Source organism: Danio aesculapii, chromosome 6 (genome assembly GCF_903798145.1).
Source record: "Danio aesculapii chromosome 6, fDanAes4.1, whole genome shotgun sequence".
NCBI lineage: Eukaryota > Metazoa > Chordata > Actinopteri > Cypriniformes > Danionidae > Danio > Danio aesculapii.
The window spans coordinates 370,819-392,557 of record NC_079440.1 but is presented as its reverse complement, the minus strand read 5'-3'; the positions used below and the strand labels follow the sequence as shown (position 1 = coordinate 392,557).

At 42.0% G+C, this 21,739-nt stretch overlaps 1 protein-coding gene across 1 annotated transcript in view; it reads right to left on the bottom strand.

Annotated features, from left to right (window-relative positions):
- Window positions 1-413, bottom strand: part of cldnd1a (claudin domain containing 1a) — a 2,526-nt gene extending 2,113 nt beyond the window's left edge. Inside the window, exon 1 of the mRNA XM_056459279.1 lies at window positions 1-413. This exon is cut by the window's left edge and continues 179 nt beyond it. Within this exon, the coding sequence (XP_056315254.1) occupies window positions 1-113 (113 nt within the window). The 5' untranslated portion in view covers window positions 114-413.
- Between the last annotated feature and the right edge of the window lie 21,326 nt (window positions 414-21,739).

Sequence of the window (21,739 nt, the reverse complement as noted above, 5' to 3'; positions counted from 1 at the left end):
CTGCAGTACCGGTACCAGTGCGGGGAACCGATCGACACCGACACATATACGGCCGCCAACAGGCTGAGCACCGCGGCGATCACCAGCGCTGTGGCGTGCCGGTTATCCACCATCGCGACGCGGTAAACACACTGTAAACACGCGCGCCCGGTAACCGTTATCACCGGATCCGCTGTCCTACTTTCCGCCCGTCTGCTTCACGCCATCTGTCAGTCTGAGAATAATATCACTGCGGAGGAACACACAGACAGACACACACACACACACACACACACACACACACACACACACACAGGAACACTGCTGCATATAATCACAGCGCTATGAGCTGAACTCAACACATGTGTGTGGTTTATTCTGCTAGAAGCAGATCTGTGGTAAATCCACGCGCTTTCCGGTCTGCCGCGGGGGGTTATGGGTAATGTAGTTTTATCCGAGAAACGCGATTCATTCGTCTTACGTTTATCAACTGAATCTTTGAGATATAGAGCCGAACACACTCTCATAACGCAAACACCGTCACTGCCAACTCTGAATAATCTGAAGATATTAGAGATAACTGCTGCTCAGGCAGAACCTCAAGATGTTTAATATATGGACACAAGCACTGATCTGCAGGCCTGCTGAATCTGACATGGCTGTGTGTGTGTGTGTGTGTGTGCGTGCGTGCGTGCGTGTGAATGTGTGTGTGCGTGTGTGTGTGTGTGTGTGTGTGTGTGTGTGTGTGTGGATCATCAGCGGTTAATTCTAGAGGACAGAAATCTTCAGGGAACCCTCTCCTCAAGCAGTGGAACATGAGGAACTAAACCCGCAGGAGTGATGGGCAGTTTCTGAAGTCCAGCTGAAAATATGAGGAATATTTGATTATATTAAATCTGTTGTTTTTGATGAACGATAAACAAAGTCAGCACACACACCTTCCTAAAGAATAAACTGACCATAACGCCATAATAATGACACACATTCACTCTCATATGATCAGCTGTAAACTCTATTGTCAGGTAAACAGAGCGATCACAGCTTCTGTTGAGTCTCAGTGAGTGTGATCTCCTGCTGTATTCACAGATATAAACCCAAAACACAGACACGGACGAGAGGCCTTCATAATAACAGACTGGCATAATGTCACATGATCATGTTAATAACTGTCCTGTACTGTACATGAAGAGCCGTCAAGAACACTCGAGATATGAGACAAATAAACACATAAGCTGAAGAAGATCTAGAATTAGGCACAGTTTATTTCTTCATAAAAATGAGTTTAACTTTCATTTGCGTCTAAAGACTTTACATTAATAGTTTTATTCTGAGTGTGTGTGTGAGTGAATGAGAGGAAGAATGTGTGCTTTTCACGACAAAGTAAGTCATGTTGTGCTACAATCTAAATAATATTAAGATCGCACACTGTTTAAGCTCTAATGTAACATTGTTACACACATCAATGACTCTTAATCAATACTTACTCATTATCACAAGTCATTAACAGCTCCATCCATGATCATATATCTAAACTCATCTGAGGGAAATAATCGCACTACGAGCTATAGTTAATACTTCTTAACTTAACTTCATGGTGGTTGTAAGGCAACACACTAAATCAGCTTTGCTTATCATAAACGGTAACCCCACAGAAATATTTTCATCAGTAATGACAGGTTTTTGTTGGTCAGCTCCTTTTCTACATAATATACAGATTAAAATAACGAAAAAAGGAAAACAAAACATTAAAACACGACCGAGATATAAAGGTTGTAAACTGACTGAAAGCACACTCAGCTGAGGACAAACAGGATTGGGCCAAAACCATAAATACTAATGAGTGATTCGCGTCTGCTCTATTCTCTAATAAAACGCAATTTAAAGGGCTTTATAATCTTAAATGTGATGATTAAAGTATAGAAAAGCAACATAAACATCAGATAATCAAATTCTGAATGATAATATACAAATAAGAGCAAAAAAACAACAACAACAACAAACACATGATGATGAGAAAAGTCACCATGACCGAGGATGTTGTCTCTCAACACCTGCTCATTGGTCTCAGAATGCTGATAGGTCTAAAGTTAGTAATCTCAATTGCAATTGTAAACAAGAAAAAATCAAATTAACTGTCACTAATTATCAGAGTGTTGTAGTATTCACAGTCAAATAAATAGTGCTCCTGATGTAGTTTTGAGGTCATGCTGACATGTGATTTCAGGACTACTGCTCAAAGTACCATAGTAAACTAAATAGGGAGCATGTCACGAGTTGGATGAATGACTGTGCAAATATAAAACTAACTTAACCTCAAAGGCATGGTGTAGTAATATTTACTAGTAAAGCATTAGTAAAACACTCACCATCCTGTTTAAAATCCTGTGCTGACCAACTGGCCCCCATCTTCACCCTGATCTTCAACAGATCACTGGAGCTGTGTGAAGTGCCCTCCTGCCTCAAACGCTCCACTATCATCCCCATCCCAAAGAAACCCAAACTTACAGGATTAAATGACTACAGACCGGTGGCGCTAACATCTGTGGTCATGAAGTCTTTTGAAAAACTGGTGCTGGCCCACCTGAAGGACATCACTGAACCCTCACTGGACTCTCTTCAGTTTGCCTACAGAGCAAACAGGTCTGTGGATGATGCAGTAAATATGGGACTGCATTATGCTCTGCAACACCTAGACTGACCAGGGACCTATGTGAGGATCTTGTTTGTTGACTTCAGCTCGGCGTTTAACACCATCATCCCAAAACTTCTCCTGCCCAAATTAACTCAGCTCTCTGTGCCCACCTCTGTCTGTCAGTGGATCAACAGCTTCCTAACGGACAGGCAGCAGCTGGTGAAGCTGGGAAAATTCTCATCTATCATCCGCACAATCAGCACTGGCGCCCCCCAGGGGTGTGTCCTCTCCCCACTGCTCTTCTCCCTGTACACGAATGACTGCACATCAAAAGACTCCTCTGTGAAGCTCTTGAAGTTTGCAGATGACGCCACACTTATCGGCCTCATTCAGGACGGTGACGAGTCTGCTTACAGACAGGAGGTTAAGGAGTTGGCTGTCTGGTGTAGCCACAACAACCTGGAGCTCAACACGCTCAAAACAGTGGAGATGATAGTGGACTTCAGGAGAAACCCCCTGCACTCCCCCCACTGAGCATCATGGACAGCATTGTGGCAGCAGTGGAGTCATTCAGGTTCCTGGGCACCACCATCTCTCAGGACCTGAAGTGGGACACTCACATTGACTATATTGTCAAAAAAGCTCAACAGAGGCTGTACTTTCTTCGTCAGCTGAGGAAGTTTAACCTCCCAAAGGAGCTGCTGAAACAGTTCTACACCTCCATCATTGAATCAGTCATCTGCACATCAATAACTGTCTGGTTTAGCTCTGCTACTAAATACGACCTCCAAAGACTACGTGGAATAGTTCGGACTGCTGAGCGAATCACTGGTACAACCCTTCCTACTCCCCAAGAACTGTACTTATCCAGAGCGAGCAGAAGGGCTGCCAAAATCACTCTGGACCCCTCACACCCAGCACACTGCCTCTTTGAACTTTTACCTTCTGGTGGACGCTACAGAGCACTGCGCACCAGAACAGCCCGACACAGAAACAGTTTCTTTCCCTCAGGCAATCCATCTCATGAACACTTGATGATAATAATAGGGAAACCAACATCACTACTGCTATACACTTTTATACACATATACACTTATTTAACAACACACTTTACATGCCAATTTGCACATAACAGCTGCACATATAACGTTGTATATATTAATATAGCTCTACATACACTTGTCAATTTGTATATTTGCATTCACTACTTACTTCTATTGTTTTAAATATATTTATGATCTGTTTTTTGTCCTGTCTCTGTTATCCTGCTGAACTGTAGAAGCTCTGTCACCAAAACAAATTCCTCTTATGTGTGAACATACCTGGCAATAAAGCTCTTTCTGATTCTGATTTCATACCAAACAGGGCATTTAATAACAGTGAAAACATTAGACAACTGCAGAAATGGATTAGACTAACATTTATTGTGCATTTACTCATTTAATTCCACCACATAAAACATTTAAAATGTACAGTCCTGCTATATACAGAGCCAAACATGATAAAAGAGATAATCAAAGAGACTTTGGCTGGCTCCAGTGTGTGTCAACTCACTTAAATCAGTCAACATGTTCATTTTAGGATCCTCTGAGTAGGGTTGGGTACCGAAACCCGGTGCCATTAGAGCACCGGTACCTTTGTAACATATGAACCTTTGTAGCATATGAATTTCAGTGCCTAATTTCGGTGCCACTGGTGCTGCGACAAGGACGTAAGAAGCATCAAGGGGTGCATCAAAGGCACATACAGGTACGCGTTGTCACACCATCTCTAAAGCTTTAATTCTAAACAACTTTGAGGAATACAGACAGGCGACGTCAGGTGTTTGTTCTCGTTGTTTAGGGAACGGATGCACGCAGTACAGCGCATTTGGTGAGCGACAGTGACTCTATTCAGATCAACACGCATGATCGCGTTCATCAAATTTGCTTAAACTACACGTTCTAAAGCGTATTTTACAAGCAATGATTCAGACACTGCAACGTGAAGCAGATGCTTTACATTACTGCGTGTAAGGGGGAAACACGTCAAGCTTAATGACACATTTGAGAGCTCAATGGCAGAGGAATGCACTGTCTCTGACATCAGCTGGCACTTTCAATGAGTACATACATGGACACTAATGCTCCGATTTTAATATGATTTAGACAATACTCTGATTTAGAGTCTAGACTACCATGTAAACAGTGATGTTTGATAACTTTAAAAGGACCACAGACACCTGCGTTGCTAAATGCGGAGGTTATTTCTTTCCATTTAACGCCATGAAGAAGCGAGATCAGCCATCAGTGGCAGACTGCGGAGAGACAGGCCTCTAGGTGTCATGTGCACTCACTCTCTCGGGCACTAGCTTCCTCTGCTTTCTCGTGCACTTGCTCTCTTTGTCATGACGGTGCTGCGTGCATTAGCCTAGTTCTCATTCGTCAGAGGTTGATGCCCAAATTGACACAGGTAATAGCGATTTTAACACTTTTAATATAGGAAGTGCTCGGCTATGCAGAGACCATTATTAATCAGAAATCTAGTGTACATAGGTTCACGTTAGGAAATGCAGTATTGAATTTACAAACAGTCGGAAAGTACCAAAGAACAGATGTAACACATTGATCAAATGTAGTTTTCAGTCACGCTCATGTAAGTCATATTCAACTCGTTTAGTTTTGCTTTCATTCATTTTTGATTTCCATCTTCAACACATGATTTATTTACAGCACACTTTTAAACATAATAGATTAACTAATTTACTTTTTTATCTTCCCCATGGTGCCAGTCAGTCAATTTTACTAGTTATATATATAACATTTACCCCCTCTATATATACATAACCCCCCCTCCCCCCCGGTTTCTCTGGTCTAGAACCACCACTGACTATAACATGTAATACAGGATCATGAAAGGAACATTCAGAAAGCAGCTCATGTAAACACCTTGATCATATTATTGTCTTATTCAGATTAAGGCAAATCATTAGATTACTGATACCCATGTAAACACAGTCACAAGCCCCAACCCTAGACAAAGGGAGTTCAGTATTTTGATGACAGCCTTAACACAGGTTAGTAGTAAGCTAATGTAATTTCATAATGCAAATCTTAAATTCATGCTAACCATCAAATGATCAAAGGAAATATATTAATGAATTCAAATATATAAAATATGAATTGATGTTTACTTTAAACTGAAATTATATTGTTCTAATAAAATTATTTTTAAAAACATTTAGTCAAATGAAAGATTTTTCTAGAGTCATCCACCATAATCTTGTGGCTCAAACGTATCAATTCAGGGACCGTTTTGGCACTGATATCATTTTAAAAGTATCGATTTAGCACCGGTATCGAAATAACCCCAATTGATACCCAACCCTACCTCTGAGCAGTTTCTGCAAGCAGTGGAGACCCCAGAGCAACATCAGGAGTGACCTTTTGTATCTGTGCTGTGGTGCATTATGGGAAGTGGAATAGACCAAATGAAGGGTTTTATTTATTTATTTTTACTAAATAGGCTTAATATGTTTACATGCTCCAGTTTCCCCCACAGTCCAAAGACATGCAGTACAGGTGAATTGGGTAAGCTAAAGTGTATGAGTGTGTGTATGGTTCCCAGAGATGGGTTGCAGATGGAAGGGCATCCGCTGCATTAAACATGTGCTGGATAAGTTGGCGGTTCATTCCTCTGTGGCGACCCCGTATTGATAAAGGGACTAAGCCGAAAGGAAAATGAATGAATGAATGAATGTTTACATGGCTGTTGAATATTGTGATATTTCCCCAGTGATGGAAGAAACTAAGCTCTCTAAAGCATCAAATCAATATAATCAAATTAAATAATTTCTCTGCAAAACGACTAGCTGTTTTTAAGTGTTTGTGTGAAACGCCACCTGCTGGCGACCCCTGCTGGTTAATATATGTAAATGCATCAAACTCTGGCCTAAAATGTAAAAGGCCTTGCCAACACGCTGTAAATGTTTATGTAAAATGCCAAATGCACATCACTTGGAATCACTCAGTGTTTTAATGTGACCAGTGAATATTCGTGCTACTAGTGAATTTATCATGAAGATTATTACAAATGCTTAGCCAATATTGCAGATCTGTTTCATCTGTTTAGTTTATTTCATCAACTTTATTTAATCTTCATCTATATGATCATTTATATATTACTTTAATTTGTTTTTTCTTTCTAATTAAGTGTAATTAATCAAATTCTTGATGTTTCATTGATGTTTAATTTTTTTATATTATATTATGTTAATATATTACAATAATAAAGTATGTTATTATTGTAATATATTAACATAATATAATATAAAAAAATTAAATTGTAGATTTTTCTAGTTTGTAATTTGTATTTTTTATAATCTCGTTTGAATTTAGATATTTTATCTTTCTATACCGACAGATGTTAGGTGATCAAACTCCTGTTTTAATGAATATAACTGTTAAATAAAATGTAGTTTGTGATTCATGTTTAAAAGGGGCTGCACTCATTCATGCTGAGCACTGTATATGTATGTTTTTTCTCTCTTTTCTCCCCGTATTTAAATCTGAAATGTATATATATATATATATATATATATATATATATATATATATAAACGTATTGTTGTAAAAAAATAAATAAATGAAAGAGATAGTGAACCAAGTCCAGGAGACTCGAAACAAGCAGAATTCCTTTATTGAGTCGTGTTGGTTAATCTGCAGTCATACAGCGTCTTCAAGAAGTCCATGTGTCTACAGAGCCTTCTGGAGGTCTGCAGTCTGTGAGTTTTATCACAAGTGTAAATTAAGACAAAGTTGTCCTGTCTATAATGTCTTCTTAGGAGGAGGGGAGACGGCTAAACAAAGCATGCTAATTCAGTATTGGAGTCAGCATGATAACCAGCATATAGGTGTTAGAAACCGGCCCAGCAACTGACCACACAAGTTCATCAACAAAAGTGGTTTATTTGGCCTGAAAGTCTCACCCAAAGACAAAAGCAGAGATGTTAAAAGCCTGGCCATAGCATTTGCATTACTCTAGCTTAGCCTGTAGTCAGAAAGACAAAGGTAAATGTCCCTCATGGCTGGGCTGTTAATAAAATGATATAATCAAAAACCAAAAAGTCTTGTATGTAAAGAAATGATTGAACATGAGGACACGCGTGTGCTTTTATTACCCTGAAGAGTTCAGAGCAGCATTTCTGACGGACAATCAGCAGAATCAGACATTACAGGAGGAAACTAGAGCAGCTCCAGCCATCAGCCTTTATACCTGTGCCGTGGTGCATCATGGGAAGTGGGAGAAACCAAATGCTGCAGGTGAAGGGGGGAGTTTTGTTTTCTGTTATATTTAACTGCTTTACAATGAGGAAATAATTTGTTGTAGAAGTATAAAAATGAAGAATGTGTGTAAATATGAGTGTTTTGGTCAGTGTGTGTGTGTGTGTGTGTGTGTGTGAGTGTGTGTGAAATGTGTCAGACTGCAGATTTAACTTTGGTTAGTGATTGTGTCTGTGTGCATGTGCTGCAGTGGTTGAGCCCGAGGATATAAAGATCCATGAGCTGCTAACAGGTGTGTGTGCAGAGCTCAGGTGAGTGTGTGGAACACAGGTGCGCTGCTCTCTCCTCAGGTGAGTGTGTGGAACACAGGTTTGCTGTTCTCTCCTCAGGTGAGATTGTGGAACACAGGTGTGCTGCTCTATTACTCAGGTGAGATTGTGGAACACAGGTTTGCTGTTCTCTCCTCAGGTGAGTGTGTGGAACACAGGTTTGCTGTTCTCTCCTCAGGTGAGATTGTGGAACACAGGTGTGCTGCTCTCTTACTCAGGTGAGTGTGTGGAACACCGGTGTGCTGCTCTCTTACTCTGGTGAGTGTGTGGAACACTGGTGTGCTTTCTCTCTTCCTCAGGTGTGTGTATGTCTTCAGGTGAGTGTCTCTTCCTCAGGTGAGTATGTGAACCTCTGGTGTGTTTCTCTTCCTCCAGTGAGTGTGTGTGTGTGGAGCTCAAGTGTGTTTCTAAGGCAGAAGCTGTCTTTGCTTTATTTTCTCGTGTTTGTCTTGACTTGTTGTTGTTGTTGTTGTTGTTGTTGTTCGTATCTGTACAGAAACCGCTGTGCCTTCAGTTCAGTGTGTGCTGCTGGAGATTGCGTTCCACTTGCCTGCTGTGTCTTCTAAACTCCAGTGTTCTCCAGGTGAGGCTGAAAGGTAAATCTGCTTCTGGATACTTGTCTTGAGTCTGTCAGTAATCTTCCTGCTCTCCTACTAACCTAGAGCTACTGTCCAGCTCTTCCTGACTGTCAATTTTCTCAGTAAGCTGGTGTTTAACCAGAGAATGCGGTCTTATTCAAAGCAGTGTTCTACCGTTTCCCCTGTTGCAAACACTATTTTCCCAGGTAAAGAGTTGACTGTAGTATTGAGCTTCCCTGTTCATTAAACTGCTCTTTCAGTTGCTGTCTAGAAGGGAATCTTGTCTTTAACCTTTCTTGTGCCTTTTGCTCTAACTGTTTTGTGAAATCTCTACTAAACCAATGATCCCAGTTTCCCTTGGTCTTTTAGCTTTGTAATAGTTTTGCATCTGCACATTGACATTTGTTTTTTGACTCTTCACAGCTGCCCCTAAACCTTTGATCAGGCAATGGTATTTATCCAGTTTCTCAAGCTGAGATTGTACTTAAATTTATGTTTCTGAAATAAGATCGGTGCAAAAGTTTTCCTCAATTTTTGTAAGCATTCAGTTTCTGACAGACTTTCTCTGGTTTCTGTCTTAACACCCCTGCTTCTACCTTTTGAGAGGAATTATTTATTTTTTTGACTGCGGTTTAATCTGATCTCCTTTAAGATGTTTGTCTGCATCTTCAATCAGCAAAAACCCTAAGAGCTCCAGCACATCTAGTAATTTCTCTTTGGGTTTATTTGGCATATCTAGTAAGTGTTTCTCTCCTCAGGCTTTTGTTTGACCTTGCATTCCTGCACATCTAGTAATTCTATTCTAGATTTGTTTGGCATATCTAGTAAGTGTTGATCGTCTCAGGATTTAGTTTGACTGGTATGCACTGCACATTTCCTATTTGTTTTCTCTCCTCAGGCTTTAGTTTGACCATGCATTCCTGCACATCTAGTAATTGTTCTGTTTTCAGGCTTTGTTTGGCATATGTAGTGTCTTGTTTGACAGTATGCTTCTGCAAATCTACTAATTTGTTCTGTTCTCCAGGTTTTTTTGGCATATCTAGTAAGTGTTCATCTCAGGGTTTAGTTTGACTGTATGCACCTGCACATTTACTAATTGTTTTCTCTCCTCAGGCATTTGTATGACCATACATTCCTGCACATCTAGTAATTGTAGTTCTGTTTTCAGGGTTTGTTTGGCATATCTAGTAAGTGTTTTGTTTGACCGTATGCTCTGGCACATCTAGTAATTTCTCTGGGTTTGTTTGGCATATCTAATAAGTGTTTCTCTCCTCAGGCTGTTTGACCCTATGTTCCTGCATGTCCAATTGGTCTGTTCTCAGGGTTTTGTTTGACCGTATGTTGTGGCACATCTAATAATTTTTGTTCTCAGGCTTTTGTTTGACTATGTATGCTCCGGCACATCTAGTAATTGTTTCTCATTGTTTTTGGCATATCTAGTAAGTGTTGCCATTTTTCTTAGGCTTTTGTTTGACTATGCTCCTGCACATCTAATTTTCTCATCAGAGTTTTGTTTGACCATACGTTCCTGCACATCTAAAAATTGTTTCTCTCAGGCTTTTGTTTGACTACGTTGTAGCATGTCTAGTAAGTGTTTGGCATATCTAAGTTTCTCTCCTCCGGCTGTTTGACCCTATGTTCCTGCATGTCTAATTGATTTGTTCTCAGTGTTTTGTTTGACCACCTGTTGTGGCACATCTAGTAAGTATAGGTCTTCTCGGGGTTTGTTTGGCATATCTAGTAAGTGTTTCTCTTCGTTGTTTGACTATGCTCTGGCACATCTACTAATTGTGTTCTCAAGCTTTTAACCGTACATTCCTGCACATCTTGTAAGTGTTGCTCTTCTCATGGTTTTGTTTGATTGTATGCTCCTGCACATCTAGTAGTTTCTCTTAGTAGATACGCCAAACAAAACCCTAAGTGTTTCTCTCTCTCTCTCTCAGGGTTTTATTTGACCGTACGTTGTGGCACATCTAGTAAATGTTTGTTCTCAGGGTTTGTTTGGCATCTCTAGTGTTTCTCTGAGGCTTTTGTTTGTTTGACTATGCTGCAGCACCTCAATTTTTACTTTGGTTCAGTGTAGGAAAATCCGTTTTTTCCTTAGGTCCCTTCACTCTAGTATTTTGTATCACCAGTGAGTGTCTGCATCAAGACCGTCCAAGCTTGGAAAAGATGAGAAGAAAATCAGCTGAATGGTTCAGTATGACTTTATTCTGACACAAGGGAGGAAAGAGCAATCTTATATACACATTGAGGATCCTCCTGCAACTGAGCACTAACACAAAAGAATATTATCATAGAAGGAGGGATACAACGATACAAAAACAGCTTACAGCAACCAGAATACGTGAGAATTTGTGCATGTAGGTATGCGTGCATCTGTGAGCGAGTCAGATAGTTACTTTTGCTCAAGGACGAAAGGTTCCGGCCACACCGAGATAAGATGAACAGAATATGCATGCACACACATTTCTGCAGTGCAAAAACACAGAAGAGAGAACAGAAAAACAGTCTGTAAAAACAGTAGAATACACACACATAATAATCAAATCCTTCAATCCCCTCTTTTAGGCTCTAAAAAGCCTAACGCATAGGAAGTCGCTCATACCCACGACCAGTCATACTCTCAATGGTAGCATAAACACGATTCATTATACATTGTACAAGACATGGGCCGCAACAGCAAATTAGTGATACAACAACAATAATAGGAATCATCATCGATATAAAAGGCGTCACCCAGCCAAAAAGATTGTGGAAAATATTCCATCCACCGTTATGATCGGGGCGATAGTCAGCTGTCATAGCATTTTTCAATTTAGTCAGGGTACCTAAGGCATCTCTCATAGCATCACTATTGATGTCATCTGATATATAAGTGCAACATGTCGTGTTTAGCAATACGCACACACCTCCACCAGAGGCAGTCAAAAGGTCGAGTGCCATCCTATTTTGCATTACCATTGTCCTAATGTTAGAGATCTCTTTATTTTGGGCCTTATCTATAATTTGAGATGCATTAATGAATAATCCCAACCTGTAATCCAATGTTTTAAGCCTTAGCATAACCTTTCCCACACCTATCTGAGGAAACAAGGACAATGTGACCTTGTTACTCGTGGACCATAGTTTGAACTCATCAGGAACGTCCTCACCCCATATGGGGTCATGGGGCACAAAAGTGGGCACACTTCGTCGTCTTCTCCTTGATTCAGCGCCTGGTACAGTGGCCATGATGAACATGTGATCAGTAACATGTATTAGGGCACATTGACCAATCCAGTTTGTGGGTAGTGACATGTAGGCTGTTCGTCCACATAACCACCATCCACCTTGGACAACATAGGTGCCATTAGAGGGGCCCGACATACTTACGGGCGCTCCCTCGCCACTGCGCTATATCTGCTCACAGTTGAGAGTGCTGCCCATATAGATAGTGCCATTGGTCTGATTATAACACATAGGATGCTTTAAGGTGTGGTTAAAGAAAACCTTGTGTCCAATTGGTCTTCCTTGTGAGGTATGATTAAATTTTACCCAAACATTGAATCACAGGTTCCTTTTTTGAGGCCTATCCTATCAATGTCAGAATCATTTATTTGAATTTGGGGGGTCCTGATAACCACATCCAGCAAAGCTTGCATAACACTTAGCCTGAGTTTTATTCATTGGTTTACCATATAGGGTGTTCTGTTTGGCTGAGTGAGGCATCACTGAACAAACATAACAATTCGACACATTGTATGATTTTACCAAAACCTTTACATATTTATACCACAGGTTCACTCCAATAGGATCCTCTCCTGGCTCTTCCTCCCAATCGAAATATCTATGCTCACTCCATCGCCTATGCTGATGACGTAAGGCAGGCAGTGAAATAAACAGACACACTTCTCCAGCTTATGGTGTGAACTGACAGTTTCTATTTGATAAACAGCGCTGCGTGTTCAGCTCCTCTGCTATCAGATAGCAACCATACAGTTTATCCTCCAGACGTTGTTAGAATTAGATGGCTGGCCAGCACTTCAATTATGTAGATGTGGGGCGCCCCTCTGGAAAGAAAAGAAATCTCAAGACAGATTATGACTGTATATACATATATGCAAACAAACTTTAAACAGTAGATGGAGCCTCCTTCAGTCTGGTTGCATGGATCCACTGTGGGAAAGAGGAAGTTAAGACAGCAGTTCGAGTGACTGCAACAACTTCAGTGGGTGCACTATATTTGGTATCAAAAAGACCCTCACCCATCTTAGCAAATTGTTTAATTAATACTTTGTCCCCAACCTTGAAGGGGTGTGTTTTATCCCCTGGCATTAGTGCTGCACAGGAATGTAATTTAGCCCAGTATTGGTTCAAAACCCCAATCAGTTGTTGCATATACTCGCTAATATGAACATCACACGAGCCATCACCCAGTGCATGCCCTCCCTTTCTCCAGGGGGCTGGAAAGGGTCTACCCATTACTGTTTCATAGGGTGACAGCCCCTGGAGTCCCTTGTGAGGGGACATTCTCATGTCCGCCAGTATCACTGGGATTAATGCAGGCCAATCAGAGCGCCCCATGCTCTGCATAGCTTTTCTCAATTTGTCTTTGATTGTTCTGTTGTTCTCTCTACTACACCTGATGACTGTGGGTGGTATGGTATGTGCAAGTGCCATGTAATGCCTAATTCTTTAGCAAGGCCTTGAATCACCTTTGCTGTGAAAGCAGTGCCTTTGTCAGAGTCAATGCCACATGGTATACCATATCTGGGAATAATGTCTTTTGTTAGATATAAAATCACAGTTTTTGCATCTTCCTTCGCACAGGGGAACGCTTCAACCCATTTTGAAAACCTATCTACAAACACCAAAAGATATTTATGTGGTCCCCTCTTAGGAAGGTGAGTAAAATCTACCTGCCATTGCTGGAATGGACCTTCTGGCATTTGCAGCTGTTGGTGTTTAGCCTATGGTTTAGTCACATGATTTTGAGCACAAACTAAACATCTGTCTAATGTGCTGTTAACATGATGTGATAAGTTAAGTATACACAGAAAAGACATCATTGTGTCCAGTACCCCTCTTCGGCCGCGATGTGTAACACCGTGAAACTCGCGGACAAGAAAAGGTGCACAAGCAGAAGGAATGCACACACGACCATTGCCATCCAGCAAAATTCCTGAGGAATCAGGATGAGCATCGAGCTCTTCCCAATAAGTTTTGTCTGCCACTGAGGCTATAGCTTGAATGGCCACAATGTCAATAGGTGGGAGCATAGCACTAGTCAGCACAGATGAGGAAGTGGAAACCTGAGAGATATTCAGCCAACTTGGCATCCTCCCAGATTGAGCAGCTGCTTTGGCTGCTGTGTCAGCCATGTTATTCCCCTTGGCCTCAGGGGTGTCAAATGTAGAATGGGCTTTCGTTTTAATAACGGCTAGTGATCTAGGCAAACGGCAGGCCTGTATGAGATCCATGACCAATGAGCTGTGAGATATGGGTTTGCCATCTGCGGCCACAAACCCACAGGTAGCCCAAATTTGTCCAAGATCATGGGCGACGCCAAAGGCGTATCTACTGTCAGTGTAAATGTTAACATCCTGATCAGCAGCAATGTGACAAGCTCTGGTCAAGGCAATGAGCTCAGCTGCTTGGGCTGAGGAAAAAGGCACAGCTGCAGCTTCAATCACTTTGTCTGGCTATTCACAGACAGCATAACCTGTGAGGTATACACCATCCTGTGGTTTTGAGCACGAGCCATCAACATAGAGGTTTCTAACCCCAGGAATAGGTGTGCGGGGGTACACCATGCTGCTGATAATGATTGGGCTGCTGGCAACCACCCTGGGCACCGTTGGCCCATTGCTGACTTCCTTGCTGCTCTCTCTGTTTCTTTCTACAATCTCTCACCCACAATAAGCTTTCCACAATAATTACAATTCTTTACAGTTTTGGCTTAGGCCAGTCCCCTTTATTGGGCTGCCCTCCTCTAGCGTTATCACTCTTCTTTTGTCCTTGTACAAACACACATGCATGTATTCTTTCTGCCACCTGGAAACATGCCATCACCCTCTAATGTTCTAATCTTTTCGCCAGCAGCCCTGATAGTCAGGCTGTTTCTGTCACAGAGATGGGTTTTAAGAACATCTCTGCAGCCAGGCAGACAATTATTCAGAAATGTGGACAGGAAAATTGGATTAGCCACGCCCTTATTCAAATCCAATCCTTCCATGCTGACCCACACCTCAGCAAAACGTCTAAAGAAAGTGGGGACCGTCTCACCCTTTTCCTGCTTACAGGAAGTGACATGAGACAGATCATGGTTGGCTGTTCTTTTCTCCACCAAATATTTAGTTAATTGTGTGCGAAAGTCAGCGAGTAGTCTGTCCTGCTCATCCTTCCAGGGCAGTGAAGCGAGCACTCTCGCCCTCTACTTTTGTTTCTTTTTCATGACTGACTTTATCATTCTCATGGTTTAATGCGGGAATTTTGGCAGATATCTCAGCGTCATCATAATCTTTGCCCATCTTAGCTTGCAATACAAATCTGTAATCTGCCCCTATCAACTGGCAATGGCGCAAACTCCTGATTAACATATCGACAAAAGCTATGGGGTTGTCAACACCAGGAAGCAGAGAAATCAAATCTTTCAGCGCGCTGGGTGAGGGTGGTACAATGTCAATGCCTTTGGCTTTGGCCACCCAAACAGCAGCTACATTCTTTGGTGGGTCAATTATGGACCCTTCGTCTGGACCTGCGTCCTTGGGTCTACTACAGTTATAGTCTTCACACACATTGTCCCTCTGCCATTGTTTTAATGAGGGATAACTCCCCGGGACTGGAGCGACTAGGCTCACTGGCGCTGAGGGTGCACATATCTGCTTTTCAGCTGATGCCTTACTGGGGCCCAGTTCAGCAGGGGCAGGAGGGGTCGCATAGGGGGGTGGAAGGCTGTTAAAGCTGCGTTTCACACCCTCTCTCTCCCTATCTTTACCTGTCGGGGGCTTTGGAACTGTTTTTAACACGGCTTTAGGAACATAGATATTCTTTTTATCATTCCAAATTGAACTCATCTTATACCATGTGCCATAGGCCTCCGTCATATATTTCATATCCCATTCAGGGTCTCCCATACCACCATAAGTCAGGTTGTAGGCAAATTTTAAATAACTGGGGTCGAATGTCCCTTCTCGGGGGAAATTCCGCCACTGGGATTGACCCTCAGTTCATCCTGCTAAATTTGAGATGTATGGTTCAGTGTAAAATCCCCACCCACATCTATTCATCCAATTCATAGGGGCCTCACTGGGCTCAGGCTTTGGATAAGTTTGGCCCATGATGAGAAGACTCACTGGTGATAATTTGTTTTGTCTAGTTTTTTATTAGTCTATATTTGTAAGCGCTTTATCACACGGTTTTCAGCTACCGTGTGATCTTCCACATACTGTGCAACCCAAATTTAATCGGGTACAAGAACACAACTATGCAGGATAACCCATCATCTACACACTGTGCAACCCAAATTTAATCGGGTACAAGAACACAATTATGTAGGATAAACCATCATCTACACCGTCGTGGTGTAGGATAACACATCCACACAATCACTGTGTGGGATAACCTCTAAATCTACAAATTCTACAGATAAAACAGGATATATCTAATCAGGCAGAGTGAATAAAATTCTCTTACCTGACCAGATATATCCGGACGAGCCCCCAGAACTGTAGGAAAATCCGTTTTTTCCTTAGGTCCCTTCACTCTAGTATTTTGTATCACCAGTGAGTGTCTGCATCAAGACCGTCCAAGCTTGGAAAAGATGAGAAGAAAATCAGCTGAATGGTTCAGTATGACTTTATTCTGACACAAGGGAGGAAAGAGCAATCTTATATACACATTGAGGATCCTCCTGCAACTGAGCACTAACACAAAAGAATATTATCATAGAAGGAGGGATACAACGATACAAAAACAGCTTACAGCAACCAGAATACGTGAGAATTTGTGCATGTAGGTATGCGTGCATCTGTGAGCGAGTCAGATAGTTACTTTTGCTCAAGGACGAAAGGTTCCGGCCACACCGAGATAAGATGAACAGAATATGCATGCACACACATTTCTGCAGTGCAAAAACACAGAAGAGAGAACAGAAAAACAGTCTGTAAAAACAGTAGAATACACACACATAATAATCAAATCCTTCAGTTCAGTTTGACTGTATACTCTGGCATATCTAGTAAGTGTTTCTCTCCTCAGGCTGTTTGACCGTACGTTCCTGCACGTCGAATTATTTTTCTGTTCTCAGGGTTTTGTTTGACTGTACGTTGTGGCACATCTAGTAAATGTTTGTTTGGCATATCTAGTGTTTCTCTCCTCAGGATTTTGTTTTACCTTACACCTGCACATCTAATAATTCTGTTCTCCAGGTTTTTTTGGCATATCTAGTAAGTGTTCTCCTCAGGGTTTTGTTTGACTGCTCCTGCACATTTCCTAATTGTTTTCTCTCCTCAGGCTTTTGTTTGACTACGTTCCTGCACATCTAGTAAGTGTTGCTCTTCTCAGGGTTTTGTTTGACTGCTCCTGCACATTTCCTAATTTCTCTCAGGCTTTTGTTTGACTGTTCCTGCACATCTAGTAAGTGTTGCTCTTCTCAGGGTTTTGTTTGACTGCTCCTGCACATTTCCTAATTGTGTTTCTCTCCTCAGGCTTTTGTTTGACCAAATGTTCCTGCACATCTAGTAAGCTTTGCTCTTCTCAGGCTTTTGTTTGACTACGTTCCTGCACATCTAGTAAGTTTTGCTTCTCTCAAGGTTTTGTTTGACTGCTCCTGCACATTTCCTAATTGTTTTCTCTCCTCAGGCTTTTGTTTGACTACGTTCCTGCACATCTAGTAAATGTTGCTCTTCTCAGGGTTTTGTTTGACTGCTCCTGCACATTTCCTAATTTTCTCTCAGGCTTTTGTTTTGACTGTTCCTGCACATCTAGTAAGTGTTGCTCTTCTCAGGGTTTTTTTTTGACTGCTCCTGCACATTTCCTAATTGTGTTCTCTCCTCAGGCTTTTGTTTGACTACGCTCCTGCACATCTAGTAAGTGTTCTTCTCAGGCTTTTGTTTGACTGTTCCTGCACATTTCCTAATTGTTTTCTCTCCTCAGGATTTTGTTTGACCAAATGTTCCTGCACATCTAGTAAGTGTTGCTCTTCTCAGGGTTTTGTTTGACTGCTCCTGCACAATTCCTAATTGTGTTCTCTCCTCAGGCTTTTGTTTGACCAGATGTTCCTGCACATCTAGTAATTGTTTCTCTTCTCAGGATTTTGAGCTGGACCTGAACTCCCATCAGAACATCATCAGGACTCTTTGCACTACCTGACTAAGTACATTCTTCTGCGCATTTCACACATGGAGCACTTTTTTTTTTTTTTAATTGTCATGAAACTGTCAAATCCACTAATGGTAAGGTGTTTACTCAGTTTTCCTGATGCTTTAATTTTGTCTGTCTCTGTAGGTCCCTGCAATCTTCAGAGCTGTTGCCATCCTCCTATGCAGTGTTGAGGCTTCAGCAGATGGAAATCTTGAAGGGTGGCATCATGAGCCTGGTCTAAACCAAACTCTAGGACCATCCTCCAATTATTGACAAGGACACTAATGGTTCAGTATGATCTTTCCTCTAAATGAATGGTTATGCAGTGTATGGAAACTGCTTTTAATTACTGGCATGTTTTCTGTGAGCCTCCTAGGCTTGTCTGTGCCGACCATCTGCACCCCAGCAGAGCTGAATTCCTGGACATGTTGCCTGACAGGACTGTGAGGAGCTAGAGAAGGTGAAGTTTGCATCTTACAGGCCCAGGTGCTCACTGCAACACTGGGGTATGTGGACTCATGTGTGAAGGTGAGGGTCTCCTTCCAGATCCCCTGTAAGATGCAACAGGGCTGAACATTGGTGACCATAGTTCCACACATCTGTATTAAATCCACTCAAGGTAAGGTGTGTTGCTATGAACAAACTGCTTTACAATGTTTTCTATTCCTGTCCTAAGCTACATGCTAATAGTTTTCTCACCAACAGATCTGGATCTGAACCCCTCTCGAACATCTCCAGGATACTTCATAAAATTTGACCTAAGTTAATTCACAATAGCACGTGCACACTGCACTACAGACAGCAGTAACTTAAAAAAAAAATAAAATAAAAATGTAGACCAGTATTAGTGAATTATATATATTTTTTTTTTTTGAGTGCAGGTGAAGACTCAAGCTGCAGTTGGAGCAGGAGGGGGTGGAGAAGCTTTGCCTGGAGGTCCTGGATCTGCAAGCCCTAAGGTTTTTTTTGTGGAATTTCAACACTCCAATCAGCTCGACCGTGCCTTCCTCTGCACACGCCCAGTACATTGCCTGCCCAGGTGTTAACTCCAGTGCTGGGATACTGAGGACTGAGTGTGCAGTTGAATTTGAGGTTCTCCTACTGTCAGCTTTCCAGATCCCCACCCAGAACTGCTTTTTGCTGCTCTGAAATGGAATGAGAACACTAGTCCGGTACATCTGGGTTAATCCACTAAACCTAATGTGTACTCAGTTTTCCTGGTGCTCGTGTTAATGAAGTCTCTCTTTAGGTCCCAGCAATCTTGAATGCTGTTGGACCTTTCGTTGTCCTGCATGCAGTGGTGAACATCAGGTGGACCCCTGCTGAACCGTAAGTCTTTACTCTGAATGAATGGTTATGCTGTAAAATGGAAAATGCTTTTAATTACTGCCATGTTTTCTGTGAGCCTCCTAAGATTGTCTGTGCTGACCATCTGCACCCCAGCAGAGCTGGAGCTGAACTCCCGGACATGTTGCTTGAGGAGTTGGAGGGGGTGAAGCTTTGCTGGGAGTGGAGCTGCAGTAGAAGCAGGAGGCAGAGAAGCTTTTCCTGGAGGTCCCGGATTGTTAGCTCAGATCTTGAATTGGAGACTAGCTTGGGTTTTTTTTTTTTTTAACTGGGCTGATGCTTGCTCATCTGAGGTAAGTTTGCACAATGATCTTGATGCTTCAATCTGCTCAACTGTTTCTTCCTCTGCACAGGCCCAGGTGTTCACTCCAGTGCTGGGGTACCGTGGACCATGTGTAGTTGAATTGGAGGTTCTCCTGCCAGCTTTCCAGATCCCCACCCATAACTGCTTTGCCCCTCAGATGGAATGAGAGTGAACATTTGAGTCCATAGTCTTGTACATCTGGGTAAAATCCCTGCAGTCTTGAATGCTGTTGAGCATTGGAGCTTTTGTTGTCCTGCATGCAGTGGTGAACATCAGGCTGCAGCAGATGGAGGTCCTGAAAATGGGAATTCAGGAGCCTGATTGAGACCGTTGCCAGAGATCCCCGATCATAATTTTCAGGACTTCTCCCAACATGCCAAAAATAAGGTTAGTCGAATCTGTACTGAATAAATTGTGGATGACTTTAAAAAAAATAAAATTCTCCCTCTTCCCCCTCAGCAAATTTAATGACTTGCCATTCCAAGGCTGAACTCCTGTAAGTATGTGTGTGGACTAATGGGCTGTGGATTTTTTTTTTTATTTTTGGGGATCAAGTGACTACAGTGGCTTTCTGAACTATGGGTTCGTAGAGAAACTGTGTAAATGAAGGCTATGATCAATGCTCTTCCACATGAAACAGCACATGACTTCCAGGTAGAGCTGACTCCATGTTGGTATGTATGGTAAGTTGTAGTTGGTTTAGTCAATCCCAGGTCTGAAAATGCTAAGGTGAGTTATGTTTGACTGTTCCTACACATCTGGTAAGTATTTCTCTTAGGGTTTTGTTTGACAATGTTCCTGCACATCTGGTAAGTATTTCTCTTAGGGTTTTGTTAGACAATGTTCCTGCACATCTGGTAAGTGTTTCTCTTAGGGTTTTGTTGACAATGTTCCTGCACATCTGGTAAGTATTTCTCTTAGGGTTTTGTTTGACTACGCTCAGTGGTTAAAAGTGGTTGCAGCCTAAAGGTGCATGAAGACTTCCTCTACCAATAAGTATATAAAACAGATGGGCAGGTATTAATGTTTGGCTGATTAAACCTGGGTGAGGACTGCAGTTTGAGCAGGAGGCAGTGAAGATGCTTTGATAATGATACTGCAGATTGTTTCAGGACCACTTCACATACCTATGAGGACAAACACTTCTAAATGAATGTATGCTGTAAAGAGAACCTAAAACTGTTTTTAATAACTGTTTTATGGGAGTGTCCTTGGCTTTTCTGTGCTGATAGTCTTCCCCTCCCCCAGATTGCTGTGGACAACACCAGGACCCTTAACACCATCTGATTAAATCAGAATTCTCATTTTTAGAACCTTCCTCCCTCTTTATGATGTAGCATTGGGAAAGGTCCAGGCCCAGCATGCAGACCTCTGAATGCCTTCATTTGTATAATGCTGCACTGCAAACAAGGCTATTTGTCCCTGTGGTGAGCTTTTTCAGCTTCTGTCACTCACTCTAACCCAAAAATAAGTATTTATACTTTTGTTTTGAGTGTCCTCTAGCACTTAAACTGACCCAAGAGATCCTGCAGACTGAGTCTATTACTGGTCCAGCTGAGGAGAGGAGCTGCAGGTTGGTTTAGCTGAAGGGTAAACTTCTTGGATGTTGGCTGGAGAAAATCAGCAGGAGGAGAGAAGGCAATGACTTGTTCCTGAACCTATCTGTTACCTTCAGGGGATTTGGACAAGGGCTCTTGATTCCTGGACAAATCTGGGGTCCTGTAGAGTCCGAATTGGCCAGAGTTAGCCTCAAAAGAGGATCTCTACAGACTCGTCTCGGGTGACCTGGGCAACCTTGCGGTGTTAACAAAAGGTCACTTGGGGGAGTGGTGAGTATTCAGCCCCCCTGGGTCCACTTGGACAGCACGCAGGGACGGTGGCCTTGGGCGAACAGGCCTTAAATGAAGCCCAGTCTTCTACTGGTGATTAGCACCTCCACACAATGAGCACATTGCGCACCAACA